This window comes from Phocoena sinus, chromosome 11, assembly GCF_008692025.1.
Source record: "Phocoena sinus isolate mPhoSin1 chromosome 11, mPhoSin1.pri, whole genome shotgun sequence".
Taxonomy (NCBI): Eukaryota; Metazoa; Chordata; class Mammalia; order Artiodactyla; family Phocoenidae; genus Phocoena; species Phocoena sinus.
Window position 1 is genome coordinate 96,924,650 of NC_045773.1, and position 15,849 is coordinate 96,940,498.

Genomic DNA, 15,849 nt, shown 5'->3' on the forward strand with positions numbered 1-15,849 from the left:
GGCATCCCAGGCTTGGTTCCTGGGAGGGAATGGCTGGTCTCTGTGAGGCTGTCCTAGTGTTTCTAGATTGAAAAAAGATGTGAATTAACCAGAACAATAGGAAAGCCTGTGGGAATCAGTCATAATATCTTTAGGTAAAGCAGGTAAAGATGTTTAACCTATTGTTTTCAAAACTGTAAGCCAGACAGGTGGGCTCTGTGCCATGTGATAAAAACATAAGAAAAAAAATTTACCAAGTCACAAAAGAACGGACTTGACTGGGAATCCTGCTATACCATGTTCCACTTGTATGGTCTGAAGCACAGCCCATTGTTTGACGATGCTCTGTAGCTCAGTGTTATCTGTAAAACAATGGGAACGACCCTCGCCTTCTTACTTCATAATGTGGAGAAAGACAAACGTGAAATAGTATCTGAAAGTGTTTTTTAATAATATAAAGCGCTACATAAAGGTCAGTTATAATCATTGGGTTAGTTTCATTTTTAAAGTTTAACTACTGGATTCACCTAACTGTCCGTTAGGTGGAGTTCTTAGAAATGACGTTTGGTTGTATGACATAGAACAGTAAGTCAGGGGTGTGACGTGTAGGTGAGAGCACAGGCTCTGGGGACAGAGAGACTGGAGTTTGAATCTCAGAGATACCATTTCCTACTGTGTGACCTTGAGCAAGTTGACGTCTCTGTGACTCAGTTTTCCGTTTCAGTCTGTGAAACGGGAATAATAATAGTCCCCATATCTAAGACTGATGTGAGGTTTATATGAAAACAGAAAATAAGAGGGATAATTCAGGTAAACCCTTCATAGAGTGCCCTGGTCATCATAAGCATATGATTAGTTCTGGGAAGTAAAATACCCCAAGGATTCTGGATGAATGGTGGTGACCTTGACAGAGATTTCTGAAAAGAGCTGGTATTTTGGTGAATATGAATTTTGTAGAACCAGACAATTTCTCCTTTCTCTTTATCTAAGGCTGCTAGATTCCTAGGATGTCCCCATTTAGATCTGTTTCCTCAGCAGTTTGTCATTTTTCATGTAGACGACGCTGCCAAATGCTGAACAGCTTCTGACTACTTCCTTAGCCAGGAGTAGCCGGAAGGGACAAGTGGACAAGCATGAAAGATGTTCAGCCAGCATTGTGGTGGGTAGGAAAGGCTTCATTCATTCATTCATTCATTCGTATCCCTGGACTCATCTTACCAGATGAAAACAAGGAAAACAAATGATAGAGTAACAAAAAAGGCTGATACATATATATATTTATATATGTATATATATTTATATGCAAATATATATTTACAGAGTCCAGTATCACCGTGGTGTAACATAATAATTGTAATGATGAATAATTAAATTAGACATGGATATTTTATTATTTACTAACTGTCATGACGTATTCCAAGTACTTTATATATCTTAACTGATTTATTGCTCACATTATAAAATAGATAAATATTATCACTTGCCCTTTACAGATGAGGAAACTAAGACTCAGAGATCTTAAGTAATTGCCTAAGGTCACACAACTAATAAGAGCAGGCTGGAATTTGAACCTAATTGACCGAGCCGTGCCCATACTATGAAGCAACAGAACTAATCTCAGTTGCTAGAGAAATTTAAGAGAAGAGACAAAGTCATATTGAGATAAAGCAGAATAGTAGAACATCTGACAAACTCCAGTTTCTACCAAGTGAAACTTCTGACAGTTCAACAAACAAAGATGAATGAGGTGGGAGACTTGAATTATTGTTTAAAATGTTAATGCACTCAGTGTCCCAAGAGGATGATCAGTGAAGTTGAATTAATTATTTTTGTAAAAATACAAATGTGGACATTCCATTTTCTGTGATTCTATGGTCCTAGATCTGAGATGATTACATAATGGATTGGAACCAAAGGAATGCATTGCAATGCATTTTGCATGTTAAATTTTGTTTTAATGCCTTTGGTTTAAATTATTCAAATACACACAACCAGGTATGCAAAGTTTAAGGAAACGTGAAGCTTTACGGGAAGACAGAACATCATGCTGAAAGTTAATGAGTAGTCATTCACAAGTGCACCCATTGGGACAAAACTTCATCTAGTGGTCTGGAGAGATATATTCAGGAGTTTGTATTATTTATATACATTATTAATTAATTAATAATCAATTAATATGTATCTATATACTTTATATTAAAGATAAACTAAAGGTAGTTTGTCAAATATTCTTTGGTTTCCAAAATATGTAGCAAATTTTGGAAGATTTTTAAAAAATGAAATAAATGGTGGAAACTTAAAATTAGGCATATGGAATCTGCTGTGAAGGTAAAAAGAAAAAAAAAAAAAAAAGGAGAAATAAAATAAGGCCAGAGCTGTAGAACTGGGGCATGTGACTGCGTAGAGCATGGATTTATTTTCTTGTAGAAGAATGCATCCTCTAATTATTGCCCCAGTGCAGTTAAGTCAAGAGAAATCACAATATTAGAGCCATCTGGGACCTTTGGTAAGTCTTCTCAACGTCAGTTTTAATCTATTTTCTTCCAGGTCATATTCCAATGTTATTTAGCACTTAGTACATTGTCAAACAGTGGACAGGCACTGAAATTGTAAACGAATGATGACATAAATGAATGATTTTAGGTTGCTAAAATCCATGTGATGCTTTTTCTTAAGTTTCAAATGTCCCGTACTGCAGTCTGATTGGATTTCATAGGTCACGTGTTCAATCCGCTCCTCACTGGGCTACAACCTGAGATCATGCTAATGGGCTCCATCCGGGATCACGTGTCCAGCCTGGCGGTGGGGATGGCTTTTCCCTGGCACAAGGGCTCTGTACACTCACCGTCCAGGAACGATCGTACTCATCTTCCGGTTTTCTCTAAGGACTGAAGATGTATATCTCCACTTTGTCATTAAAGTAGCTTTTCAGCTTTCCTCTGGGTCGCGTTCCTACTCCTGGCCTTCACTTTCTTCTTTCTTCCTGAAAATGCCATTTGACTTCTCTTAGCGTGTGTGATGATCATCGCTACCTATAAACATTTTGAGTGATTTGGATTATTGTCATTTTTGTCGTTAATATGTAATTGTTGAAGGACTGGGTGATGGCTGCTGGGAATTAGAAATGCAGAAGCAAGAATTTGAAGAATGAGAAAGGGTGGGGCGGGTGACGGAGGAAGGGTATGGATTGTGATCTGAAGCAAATGCATAGGCAGTTTGGAATCCCCCTGAAATAACCTCAGAAGATACTGTTTTTCTAAAAACCATAACCAGAAGAGAGAGATGTAAATATCTGATCGTTTCAGTGTTTCCCCCACAGGTGATTAAAGGGAAGTAAATTGCAACATAACTACGGTGCTTTTAAATAAATGTAAAAATGTTTTATTGCTGAACAGTGTAAACATTAACAGTGCAAATGTTAACAAAATGTCTCTTTCTAAGGGAGTTGAATGCCTCCCAGGTAACAGGTATCAAGCATAAACTACTTTAACAAAATCTTAGCAGCTCTCCCTGCCTCTGTTCTGTCTTTGCGCCAATCCATTCCGGAATTAGTGTTTAAGGTGTAACGATGAACATTTCATTTCCTGAGTCAAAAACCTTAAGTAGCTTTTTGTAGGTGTTTCCTGCTCAGGTAATTATTTTTCGAGGGAAATATCGTGGCGTAGTGATGAACTTGTGTTTCACAGTCAGAGAATAATGGATTCAAATAGACTCTAAATCTTATGACATGTGGTCTCAGACAACTCAATTAAGCTCTCAGGTTACCAATTTTCAGTAAAATGGGGATAATAATTCTTATCAAATAATGTTGCCACAACTATTGTGTGTAATTAAAGAGCCCGATCCAATAAATGGTATTAAAATAATAAAAATATTAGCTATTAAATCATATAATAACAATGCAGTACTCTTATTATCCATATAAAAATAATTCCAGTCAGGAATTCCCCATTTTATCTGTTGACTTCTTTTTACTCATTCATCTCTTAATCCTATGCTGCAGATTAAATGTATTTTGTTTCAAACTTACAATTTTCTTACGGACAAGGGCTTTTTCTTGTATTGTCTATGTAGTAGGGACTCAGAAATATATGTTCACAATACAGAAGAAACATTTACCAAGTACCTAAAATGTAAATGTCATTTTGTGTGAAATGAAGACACTGAAAGACCAGAACATATATGTGTGTTAGTGTGTATGTATGTATAAAATATGTCACCATGGTTAAAAGTGATTCTCATTTATTTGGTGTAGATGCCACAGGGTCCTTTTAAGATTTTACCTGGTTCTGTAATACAATTTAGAAATCATCTCCATCTATGATTTCAAATAATCTGTTTTCACTCCTCTGTTCATCTTGCTCCATGTTTTAGTTCTATTATTTCACTTAAAATCTCTCCATACTTGAAGCTTCCCAATGATTCTCCTTTTCTATGACAAAGCCCTCAATAAACATGCCATCCAAGTTGAACTATCAGCCTGCTCATCCTTAGTGAATATCAACTCCTTCCTGAAAGAATTGTTGATGAAAGTAGTATACAATACTAAGGAAGCCTTAAGATGAATGACCTCAACGAAAAGGGAGAGACAGATATGGTGTCAAAAAAAAGAACCCATATGTTTGGGGCTTCCCTGGTGGTTCAGTGGTTGGGAATCTGCCTGCCAATGCAGGGGACACGGGTTCGATCCCTGGTCCGGGAAGATCCCACGTGCCGCGGAGCAACTAAGCCCGTGAGCCACAACTACTGAGCCTGCGCTCTAGAGCTCGTGAGCCACAACTACTGACCCCGCATGCCACAACTACTGAAGCCCATGCGCCTAGAGCCCGTGCTCCGCAACAAGAGAAGCCACTGCAGTGAGAAGCCCGCGCACCGCAAGGAAGAGCAGCCCCGCTCTCTGCAACTAGAGAAAGCCAACGCAGCCAAAAATAAAACAAAATAAATTAAAAAAGAAGAACCCGTATGTTTGAAAATCCCCACAAATATAATTCTAGCAGAGAAAATTATAAATTTATAAATATTAAAACAAGCTTCCCAAAACACTCGTTCCTCCTTTTCATTGAGTAGCTTCATTTCAGAAAATATAGTTTTTGGTAGTGAAAAAACCACCTAGTAAATGGCTTTTTGATATCTAAAATGTATTTTGTTCCCTCTTGCTGCTACATCTTCTTAGATCCAATATCCCTAAGGTAATTTGTGTGGGCTAAAATTCACATCATCAACTTTGAGATTTTGTGAATATGAAAGAAGAAAATTTACATAATGAAGTGAATAATTCATATTTAAAATCCTTTCCAACTTTAATATATATGTATATATATAATGTAAAAGATGTATTACAGGCTTTCAGGTTTTCTGAAAAGAACCTGAAGCACTGAATCTGATACATATGTATTTTTTAGTTTAGGGTAAAAAAAATTATTAGCTATGACTCCATCCTATTTTACTGTTCAATAAGGCTTCACAGATATAACAAATTTGCTAAGATGATGAAGAGCTTTTAGAGAATTACTGTGACCACTATGATAATTAGTTTACTTCTGTTTAACTTTTTCTTTCACAGGTAGAGAATATCTATGAAGAAGGTTCAAAGCATAGGAGACTCTGGTGTCTAATCCCTCCCTCTTGACATTTGTATTTTAAAAACATGTTCTTAAGTGGACTGACAGGTTTTCCAGCTATATTTGTCCTCTCTTGGATGAGCTCAATAAAGAGAACTAATGAAGCAGGACTATTTTAGAGAAATAGATAAAACAGGAATTACGCCTTTAAGGAATTATGCTTAAAGATGCTGAATTTAGGGTAATAATCAAGAAGTTATGTTGTTTGGGACTCCTTGACCCAACATTCCACTCTGACAACCTCAAACTCATTTTTTAATATTTTAAAAGATTAAGTCAGAAGTAAAATATGTAAACTTCTTCTCATGGTTCCAATTCCCCTGACTAGTTCTAGCAGTACCCGGTGAAGCAGGGCACTATGGGTACCAGTCCCTTACCAAAGGCCATTTTCTGTTGGCAGCTTCATTATAAGAAATGACTGGACATCTCAGTGGACACACCTCAGAAGAGGGGGAGTTCATGAATGACTGTGTTATTTTTGTAAGAGGCATGCAGGGTTGGTTAGAAAAATTTAACCTTCATTATGCCGTTAAAAATAAGAACATAGCCAAAATCAACAACATAGCTAATAAAGGTTATAGAAGTTCCTTAATTTTATCTAATGTTCAGTCTATACTTAAATTTCACCTGCTGTTCCCAAAATGTCCTTTACTACGTGTTTGTCTAAACCAGGACCCAGTCAGGACCGTACATTGCATCTGGTCTTCTGTAAGTCATAACCTGACATTGACTGAATCAGGTACACCATAGACGTTCTCCAGGCAAATTTGTCCCATTGTCTCCTCCTAGTGACGTTAACCTGTTCTCTTATTCCCTGTACCTCCAATAATATGAAAATTGACCTAAAAAGGATGATTAGATTCAAGATAAATATCTTTGGTTGGAATACATCAGAGACAATACTGTGTATTCCATACTTTGTTACATTAAGATATGAATAATATCTGTTGCCATTTATGATGCTAAAATTGATTATTGGATTAGGGTGATGGTAGCTTGATTCATCTATTGCTTCCCCCTTGAGACAAAAAAAAATAATCCGTGTCACATTACTTTTGGTATCAAACAATATCCACTTCCTCATCAACCATTCACTATTTTTTCTTTTTTTTTTTTTTTTTGCCGTGCCGTGCAGCTTGCGGGATCTCAGTTCGCCGACCAGGGACTGAACGCAGGCCGTGGCAATGAAAGCCCAGAATCCTAACTACTAGGCCACCAGGGAACTCCCAGCCATTCACTTTTTAAGGTTATTGTGTCAATTGGTAATCCTTGCCTGTAGCAATAATTTTATTAAGGATTTCAAAATTATGGCTTTATTATACATTTAATCTAAATCTATTAGGTGTCATTCTTCCATAAGATACAGCTTCTCTTGACCAACTGTGGTGTTTTGTTACTCTAAAATACAGTGTCTACAAAAAAAAAGGCAAGAAACCTGTAGAAACAATTTTAATGGTATTAGGTCAATGGTAGCTACTTTCCTCTAGTTGAGAGGCACAAAGCACGATTTTGTATTTAACATCAGAAACATATTTTTTCCTCTCAGCTCTTAGGTGTATCTCAAAAAAGCAGTCATTAAAAATTGTTTAAAATTAAATGAATTCAAGGAATTTGTCACTTATGGAATCTTTCATGAATTTATAAAGTGGTGTATTCATGATTCCTTAGGTCTTATACCTTCTCTACACCGGCTCATCCCAAGTACTCGTTTTATATTCATTTTATGTTTCTTAGAATCATATTGTATACTTCCTCAACCCGTGTCTTTTATTCTACCTTCCACTACATATTAATAGAAAACCCATTCTTATAAGGTCCTGATGTGATTCGCAAGCACTCTGAGTAAAAGGGAGTGGAGAATGAAACAGCAAATTAAAGGTAACTTTCATTGTTCACGGTGAAAACTTGAACATGATCTTCATTTCTAGCACTGGGGACTACAGATTTTTTACATTTTATTTCATTTTAGAGTTTTTGATGTTTTCTGTCTTTTAAGATCGCAGACAAGGTCAAAAAAAACAAAATAACTGTGTAGCTAATACGTTGAAGGAATTTGACATCACAGTGTGTTAAGCCCCTCAGGGATGATCTATATATGGAGAAGGAATTTGGGGGGATTCTTCATTGACCATAGTGTGTCTTCACTTCTCACTCTGGTATTTGAGAAACATAATATAGAGTTTAAAATACCTGAACATTCTTATGGATTTCATGTGGTGAGATAAAACTGTTTCCAAGACATCATTGCATATTATTCACCTTGATGCCTATCAGGGTAATTCTTCAATCTAAGTCACTTTATGAATGCTGTTAATCATGTAATATAGATGATATATTTAAAGTGAATTGTTTTAATAAGGTTTTGCCCTTCTAAGAATAATTCTCGTTTTACCAATAATTTTAAACCTTGGGTTTCTTTTTTTTCAGTGACATATTTACATTTTCAATCATCCTAGTAGAATTATTAGTTATATCATGGATGCATATTCTTGTTGTATATGTTTAAGATTGACAAGTGTCAAAGTTGCTGGTACTTGTGTACTTAAACTGAAAATTAAAATAGTCAAATCACAAGATAAAGTATTTCTACATAGAAATGTAGAATGTCATACATTTTCATGCAAGATTTTACTTAAATATATTTGCTTATATTGTTTGTTGGTGTGGCTCAGGAAAATTTTTAGTTTTTAGAAGAAATTTGAAGACTTGACATTTAATTTAAAGGCAATGTTAATATTATTGTTTGATATTGACTGAGGTTTTCTAAATTTGATATATAGAATTCCAGTGTAGAGATGATTTTCCGTATAGACTTAGATTGTTGTTATTTCTAAATATGTAATTGCAGTGTGGAATGATTTCCCACATGGTATGTTTGCCTACTAACCACTGTTTTTGAATAAATAGAGTTAATTCAAATCATCTAAAATATAATCACACACTATAAATCTCAGAATACATTAGTGTAGGAATTGGGAACATATGTTCTAGAGGCCAGTTCTCTAGGCTTGATCTAACCTTGCTGTTACTCAATTTTCTCACTTGTAAAGTGGGGATAACAGTAGTATCTACTTGAAATAGTTAATGTGAGGATTCAGTAGATTCTTATAAAGTCTTAGATTAGTGTCAAGCATGTTATACACACTCAATAAATATTGGCTAAAATTTAATTATGTCTTTCATTTCTCCCCTCTTCCTTACACTAGCCACTATCACAGGCAAGACCATGAGTTTGAATATTAACACCCAAGTACAGAATTCAGTAGTAGATAAAATGAAAAATAGGCATCTACCCAGTTTGCAGAATCAAACTGGTTCTTTGGTGACTTTTATTACTCGTCAAAAAAAAAAAAAAGAATTAAGGAACCAGAAATAGTTTTCAAGGATGTATACATATTTATGGAAAATCCAGCAGCATATGGAGTGACTATCCTGTTTTGTTGTTTTGAAGAAACAAAGATCTAGAAAAATCTTGCCCGTCTTGAATCTTTTTTTTTTTTTGCATACTTCTGTTAGAAAAGTTTGTCTGGGGTAGGGATATCTAAAGAGATAATTCTGGAAAATCAGTACTTAAATTATTTAGTGATAGCTAGTTAGAGATTTTTTGAATTTTGTTTGGATTGTTATGCAAATAAGGAAAACATTGCTATCTCAATTTTTCATTTATCAAACTGACAATTTTTGTCAAATTGTTCCCCATGTAATCCCCAGTTATAGCAAACCATCACTTATTCAGACTAATAGGATATGGTGGAAAGTCTGGGTTGTGAAATACTCCAAAGTAAATTTTTATAGAAAAGAAGAATTATTTTTATATAACTGATGAAATATGACTAAAGCTGCATGAAATAATTGTTACATAATAAAATTTGTGATAAAATCTCCTTTAATGAAGAGATAAATTTTAATTAGTTCACTGTTAATAAATAATTGATGCTTCTCAAGTACCTGAGAAGATTTGAAAATAGCTGGCTTCATGAGGGAGTACATTCTCTTTGCAAACCACATTCGCTCTGTTTGATCTTTTTTGAAAAATGGTTGGTGCAGAGGGAAATTTTGTAAGATTTAATAATGTTTTGCTCTTTGGCCCTTTCTATTTATTTCCAAAGGACCATATAGATCCATTGATCTAAACCTTAATTGTTTTCATGAGCTAGTAACAGGAAATAAAATATATAGGGTCAAGTGATTGAAAAAAATGTCACCCTGTGCATGTACCCTCAAGGAAGGCAATCTGATGGTACGAAGGACCAGTTACACAGGTCAAGAATTGAGCTTTGGAACCACAGAGAGCCTGCTCCAGGCTCCACCACATACTGTAAGCTTGGGCAAGTGCACTGAGATCTCTCAGCCTCAATTTGCCCATCTGTAAAATAAGTATGACACTATCGGTGTATGCATCATAAAGCTGTTGTAAGGATTAAACGACATGATGCCTACAAAAGGGCTTAACAGTGTCTTTCAGTGGCTTTGTTAATTCTCGTCACCTAAGTTCCATCCTCTTGGTGGCGGCCAGAGGCTCTGATGTCTTCCTCATCCAATTCATCAGTGAAACTTTATAGCTTCGTTGAATGGTTCACCCTGCTGCTTGTTCTCCATGTACCCTTTGCTCCTTAGTAAGCTTACTAGCCTAACTCAATGGTGTTCTCTGCCACACGAGGCTGAAATGTGAGGGTTCCTGTGCCCTCTGGCTTCCGGTTGCTTTCCGTCAATGGGAAGTCTTGCTAAGGGATAGGAGGAAGGGAAGATAGAAGTCCCGGGACTAGTTCCTCTCTCCCTGTGAAGTTGAGGCTGCATTGAGCTGGCTCTATCTCTCCCTCCACCCAGGGTCACTGTTATACACAAAATAGGTGACTCTCCATGACTCCCTCTTTGGAGGGTCTGGTGACTTCTCTGTCTTCTCATCCCTTCAAGCCTAGTGGTGCTAACAACCTGTCTCTGAATCCACAGCATTGTAATACTGCCCTTGTAAATAAATCTTTCCCCTTCAAATCATCTAATTTTGAGAGTATATTTGTTTCTACCAGGAGCCTCACTGATACAGACCCTAAACTTGGGCTTTCTCTGTGCTTAAAGACAACAAAGCACCTCTTTTACTCTGACGCAGTAATATCACACCCGCCGTGATGGTGCGTGGGATATTATGGAACGTGATCTCTTCTCAGTTTTAATTGGCAACCCGGCATAACCTATCTGTTCCTGAATTTCTCCTCAAACTATCTCGCACTCCTTCATCTCCTGCAGAATTTCTGCCTTGGAGAGGAAGTGTTGAGGAGAGAGAAAGCCATGACACACGTACACTCGACTGCCTGCTTCTCTCACTTTTACCTCCTTTCCAATTCACAGTCCACTGGGAGGAAAAGGGGGGGAGGTTCCCCGGTTCCTCTTGCTTTTTTATTATGACTTCTTTCTAATGCCTTCCACACTGAGGAGGCATTTTCCCTCTCTAATTTTCGAAGCCACAACAGCTGACTTTTGCTGAGAAGCATGAGTTATAGGAGAGAGGAATGCATAAACATGATTTAATATTTTCAAAATTTCATCATGTTATATTTAAATCAGACAATATCATTCATTTGCTTAAACCCTTTACTGGCTTCCCAATTGTATATAACATGTAGATTTGTTAACATTACCTCTAGGTTTAGCAGGATTTAGTTCCTGCTTATGTTTCTAATCCAGTTTCCCAATATCCTCTTCTGGTAGTTGTACTTAAGTCACGGGGATCTTCTTTCAGTATTTTTTCTTTTGGATAGTTTATTCCTTTTTATTGCAGAAAAATATTCCATTGTATGGCTATATCACAGTATTTTGTCCATTCACTTATCTTTTTTTAAACAGCTTTATTGGAGTATAATTGCTTTACAATGGTGTGTTAGTTTCTGCTGTATAACAAAGTGAATCAGCTATATGCCTACATATATCCCCATATCCCCTCCCTCTCACGTCTCCCTCCCACCTCCCTATCCCACCACTCTAGGTGGATGCAAAGCTCCGAGCTGATCTCCCTGTGCTATGCAGCTGCTTCCCACTAGCTATTTATTTTACAATTGGTAGTGTATATATGTCCATGCCACTCTCTCACTTCGTCCCAGCTTCCCCTTTCCCCTTCCTGTGTCCTCAAGTCCATTCTCTACGTCTGCATATTTATTCCTGTCCTGCCCTTAGGTTCTTCAGAACCATCTTTTTTTTTTTAGGTTCCATATATATATGTTAGCATACAGTATTTGTTTTTCTCTTTATGACTTACTTAACTCTGTATGACAGTCTCTAGGTCCATCCACCTCCCTACAAATAACTCAATTTCATTTCTTTTTATGGCTGAGTAATATTCCATTGTATATATGTGCCACATCTTCTTTATCCAGTCATCTGTCGATGGACACTTAGGTTGCTTCCATGTCCTGGCTATTGTAAATAGTGCTGCAATGAACATTGTGGTACATGACTCTTTTTGAATTATGGTTTTCTCAGGGTATATGCCGAGTAGTGGGATTGTTGGGTTGTATGGTAGTTCTATTTTTAGTATTTTAAGGAACCTCCATACTGTTCTCCATAGTGACTGTATCAATTTACATTCCCACCAAGAGTGCAAGAGGGTTCCCTTTTCTCCACACCCTCTCCAGCATTTATTGTTTGTAGATTTTTTGATGATGGCCATTCTGACTGGTGTGAAGTGAAACCTCGTTGTAGTTTTGATTTGCATTTCTCTAAAGATTAGTGATGTTGAGCATTCTTTCATGTGTTTGTTGACAATCTATATATCTTCTTCGGAGAAATGTCTGTTTAGGTCTTCTGCCCATTTTTGGATTGGGTTGTTTGTTTTTTTGATATTGAGCTGCATGAGCTGCTTGTAAATTTTGGAGATTAATCCTTTGTCAGTTGCTACATTTGCAAATATTTTCTCCCATTCTGAGGGTTGTCTTTTCGTCTTGTTTATGTTTTCCTTTGCTGTGTAAAAGCTTGTAAATTTCATTAGGTCCCATTTGTTTATTTTCGTTTTTACTTCCATTTCTCTAGGAGATGGGTCAAGAAGAATCTTGCTGTGATTTATGTTATAGAGTGTTCTGCCTATGTTTTCCTCTAAGAGTTTGATAGTTTCTGGCCTTACATTTAGGTCTTTAATCCATTTTGAGTTTATTTTTGTGTATGGTGTTAGGAGTGTTCTAATTTCATTCTTTTACATGTAGCTGTCCAGTTTTCCCAGAAGCACTTATTGAAGAGGCTGTCTTTTCTCCATTGTATATTCCTGCTTCCTTTATCAAAAATAAGGTAACCATATGTGCATGGCTTTATCTCTGAGCTTTCTGTCCGGTTCCATTGATCTATATTTCTGTTTTTGTGCCAGTACCATACTGTCTTGATAACTGTAGCTTTGTAGTATAGTCTGAAGTCCAGGAGCCTGATTCCTCCAGCTCCGTTTTTCTTTCTCAAGATTGCTTTGGCTATTTGGGATCTTTTGTGTTTCCATACAAATTATGAATTTTTTTGTTCTAGTTCTGTGAAAAATGCCATTTGTAGTTTGCTAGGGATTGCATTGAATCTGTAGATTGCTTTGGGTAGTAGAGTCATTTTCACAATGCTGATTCTTCCAATCCAAGAATATGGTATATCTCTCCATCTGTTTGTATCTTCTTTAATTTCTTTCATCAATGTCTTATAGTTTTCTGCATACAGGTCTTTTTTCTCCTTAGGTAGGTTCATTTCTAGGAGCAACAGTAGACTTGGGGTTTGCTTTCAGTATTTTTATAATACCAAAACCATGTCCTACCTCAGGACCTTTGCACATGCTGCTCTCTTTGCCTGCAATGATCAATTTCTCCTAATCTCTGCATGACTAAATTATTTCCCTCCCTCTCAGATCTCATTTTAAAAATCACTGTCTCCATGACCACCTTTCTACGACTGTGTCCCCTAAAACTGTTCTTTATGGTATATCCCTTGGAGTGTTTCCTCCATTGTGCTTACCATACTTGCCATTGTTTTATTCATTTCTCATTTGTTTTCTATTTATTATATCTATTAGATACAAGGTTTTATAATGTCAGATATAGTATTCCAGTGTGTGTGTGTGTGTGTGTGTGTGTGTGTGTGTTTACCACTGTATTCCTGGCTTCTAGCACAGTGTCTGGCATAAAGCAAACCCACAACAAATGCTTGTAGAATGAGAGACTGAATAAAGTACATTGCTTAGAATGGTATAAGTGCTCAATAAGTGTAGATTAGCATTGCTTTTATGAACTCTCACTTGAATTAGTATGTAATAAACTTGAAAATATCTATTATTTTAATGGCTCTCATATACCTCTTTTAGAAACCCTCTTGGCAGAGTTGCATTAAGAAATTTTTTTATCCAAGCCAAACACAATATCAACAAGCCAACACGACATCTATTGCTGGCATATGACCCTGGCAAATTTTTCTCCTCTATACCAATATGTTGCAATCTTTCGAATTTCCTGTACCTTTTCATGGATATGTGTGGAGCCTCTGACCAACAGTTAGCAAGAAACTGAGACCTGCCAACACACATATGACTGAGCTTAGGTACAGATTCTCCAGCCTCAGCTGACCCCTGAGACAATGGCAGACCCAGCTGAAAGCTTGATTGCAGTATCATGAGAGACCCTGCACCAGGAAAACCCTGCTAAACGGCTTCTGGGCTTCTAAGCCTCAGAAATTGTGTGAAATAGTAAATATTTGTTGTTTTTAGCTGCTAAGTTTTAGATATTTTGTTATGGAGCCATAAATAGCTAATACATACTTTGGCACCTGGAAGTGGAGTGTTGCTGTAACAAAACTTAAAGTGTGAGAGTGCACTGAAACTGTGTAGTGGACTTTGAGTTGAGTGTTAGAGAAGGCTAAAGGACCTTGAAGAAGATGCTACTATAAGCCTCCTGATCTTTGAGAAGGATGTGAGGTGAAGGCTTATTGGAAACTGGAGGAAGGGAAATTTTTATTACAGAGTGTCAGAGACTTTAGCAACACTGTTGCCTGTAGTTGTGTGGAAAGTAGAAAAAGTACCTAATGAAATGGGTGGTCCAGCTCAGGAGATTTCCAACCAGAGGATTGTCAGTGACACCTGGTTTCTCCTTGCTGCTTATTTTAAAATGTGAGGAGAGAGAGATCAACTGAAGGAAGGATTGTTAAACCAAATAAGTCATGACGTGATTTTTTAAAGAAATTCTCAGCCTTGCAAGATGGTAGGTGGTGATAAAATGAAGAAATGGCTTCCATGCAAAGACCAAATACCAGGAAAATATGGCTCAAGGATGAAACTAAGAATGTGACAGTCAAACCTTTTGTTAAGACTTCAGAAATGTCAGAGGTGATGCCTCAGAGTAGTATTCACTCAGACAAAAGGCATTCTAAAGGGATCAAGGGTGTGCCGTATAGTTCCTCTGAATGAAGCAACAGGATTTCTGGGGGATTTAAGATTATGGCCCCTCATCCTGTCAGTGGAAGCCTGTGATAGAGAAGGTCTTCTCCTGAAGAAATCTGTGGGTTTGGCTTTTGTCTAATGCAGTAGAATCCACTAAGAGTCATGAAAGACTTACAAAGTCTTAAATGGAATTACATAAGCAGAGAAATCTCCTGCTTTGATTGAAAAGACGAGAGAGAGGACAAAATAAAAAGAGGCCTCTGGGCTCTAAAATTCTACTGGCAGGAAGAAGGGTGAGAAAACTACTTAGCTGCAAACTTGTGCTAACTTTCATGAAAAAAGGAAGGAAGATCCAGAAGATGGAACCAAGAATCCAGAGGACACAGCTGAGAGCCACAGAGAATTACTCCCAGATCTTGAGGAACTTCCAACATTTGTCTGGATTTCATAATTACTATGGACTCATGATCCAGCCTCTTCTTATTCATATATTTTTGTAATCCCCTCCCACAATTGTACCAGAATTGATCTGTATGACCAGTAGCATACAGTAGAAGTGATGGTATGTCATTTCCAAGATTAGGTTATGAAGGGCTGCAGCTTCCATTATCAGTTCTCTGTCTCTGTCTGTCTGTCTGTCTCTCTCTCTCTCATTCTCTTATTCACTTTCACTAAATATGTTGACATTTGCCTATATGATACCCTTTCAGAACATCTGGAGGAATGCTTTAATAGGATTACTATATATTATAGTTTGCAAGGGATAGTGCTGGATTATGCCTGTTGTCCTAGAATAATTAAAATTTCCCCTTAACTCCCCAAATGTCCCAGATTGGATGACAAATTATATGATCACAATTATTATTA

At 36.9% G+C, this 15,849-nt stretch overlaps 1 protein-coding gene across 1 annotated transcript in view; it reads left to right on the forward strand.

The window, feature by feature from the left end:
* OFCC1 (orofacial cleft 1 candidate 1) overlaps positions 1 to 15,849 on the forward strand; it is a gene marked incomplete at its 5' end in the record, with an annotated part of 268,883 nt that overhangs the window by 39,322 nt on the left and 213,712 nt on the right. The window contains 2 exons of the mRNA XM_032648945.1: positions 1,037 to 1,142; positions 2,696 to 2,853. Of these exons, the coding sequence (XP_032504836.1) occupies positions 1,037 to 1,142; positions 2,696 to 2,853 (264 nt within the window). The remainder of the gene's footprint in view (positions 1 to 1,036; positions 1,143 to 2,695; positions 2,854 to 15,849) is intronic.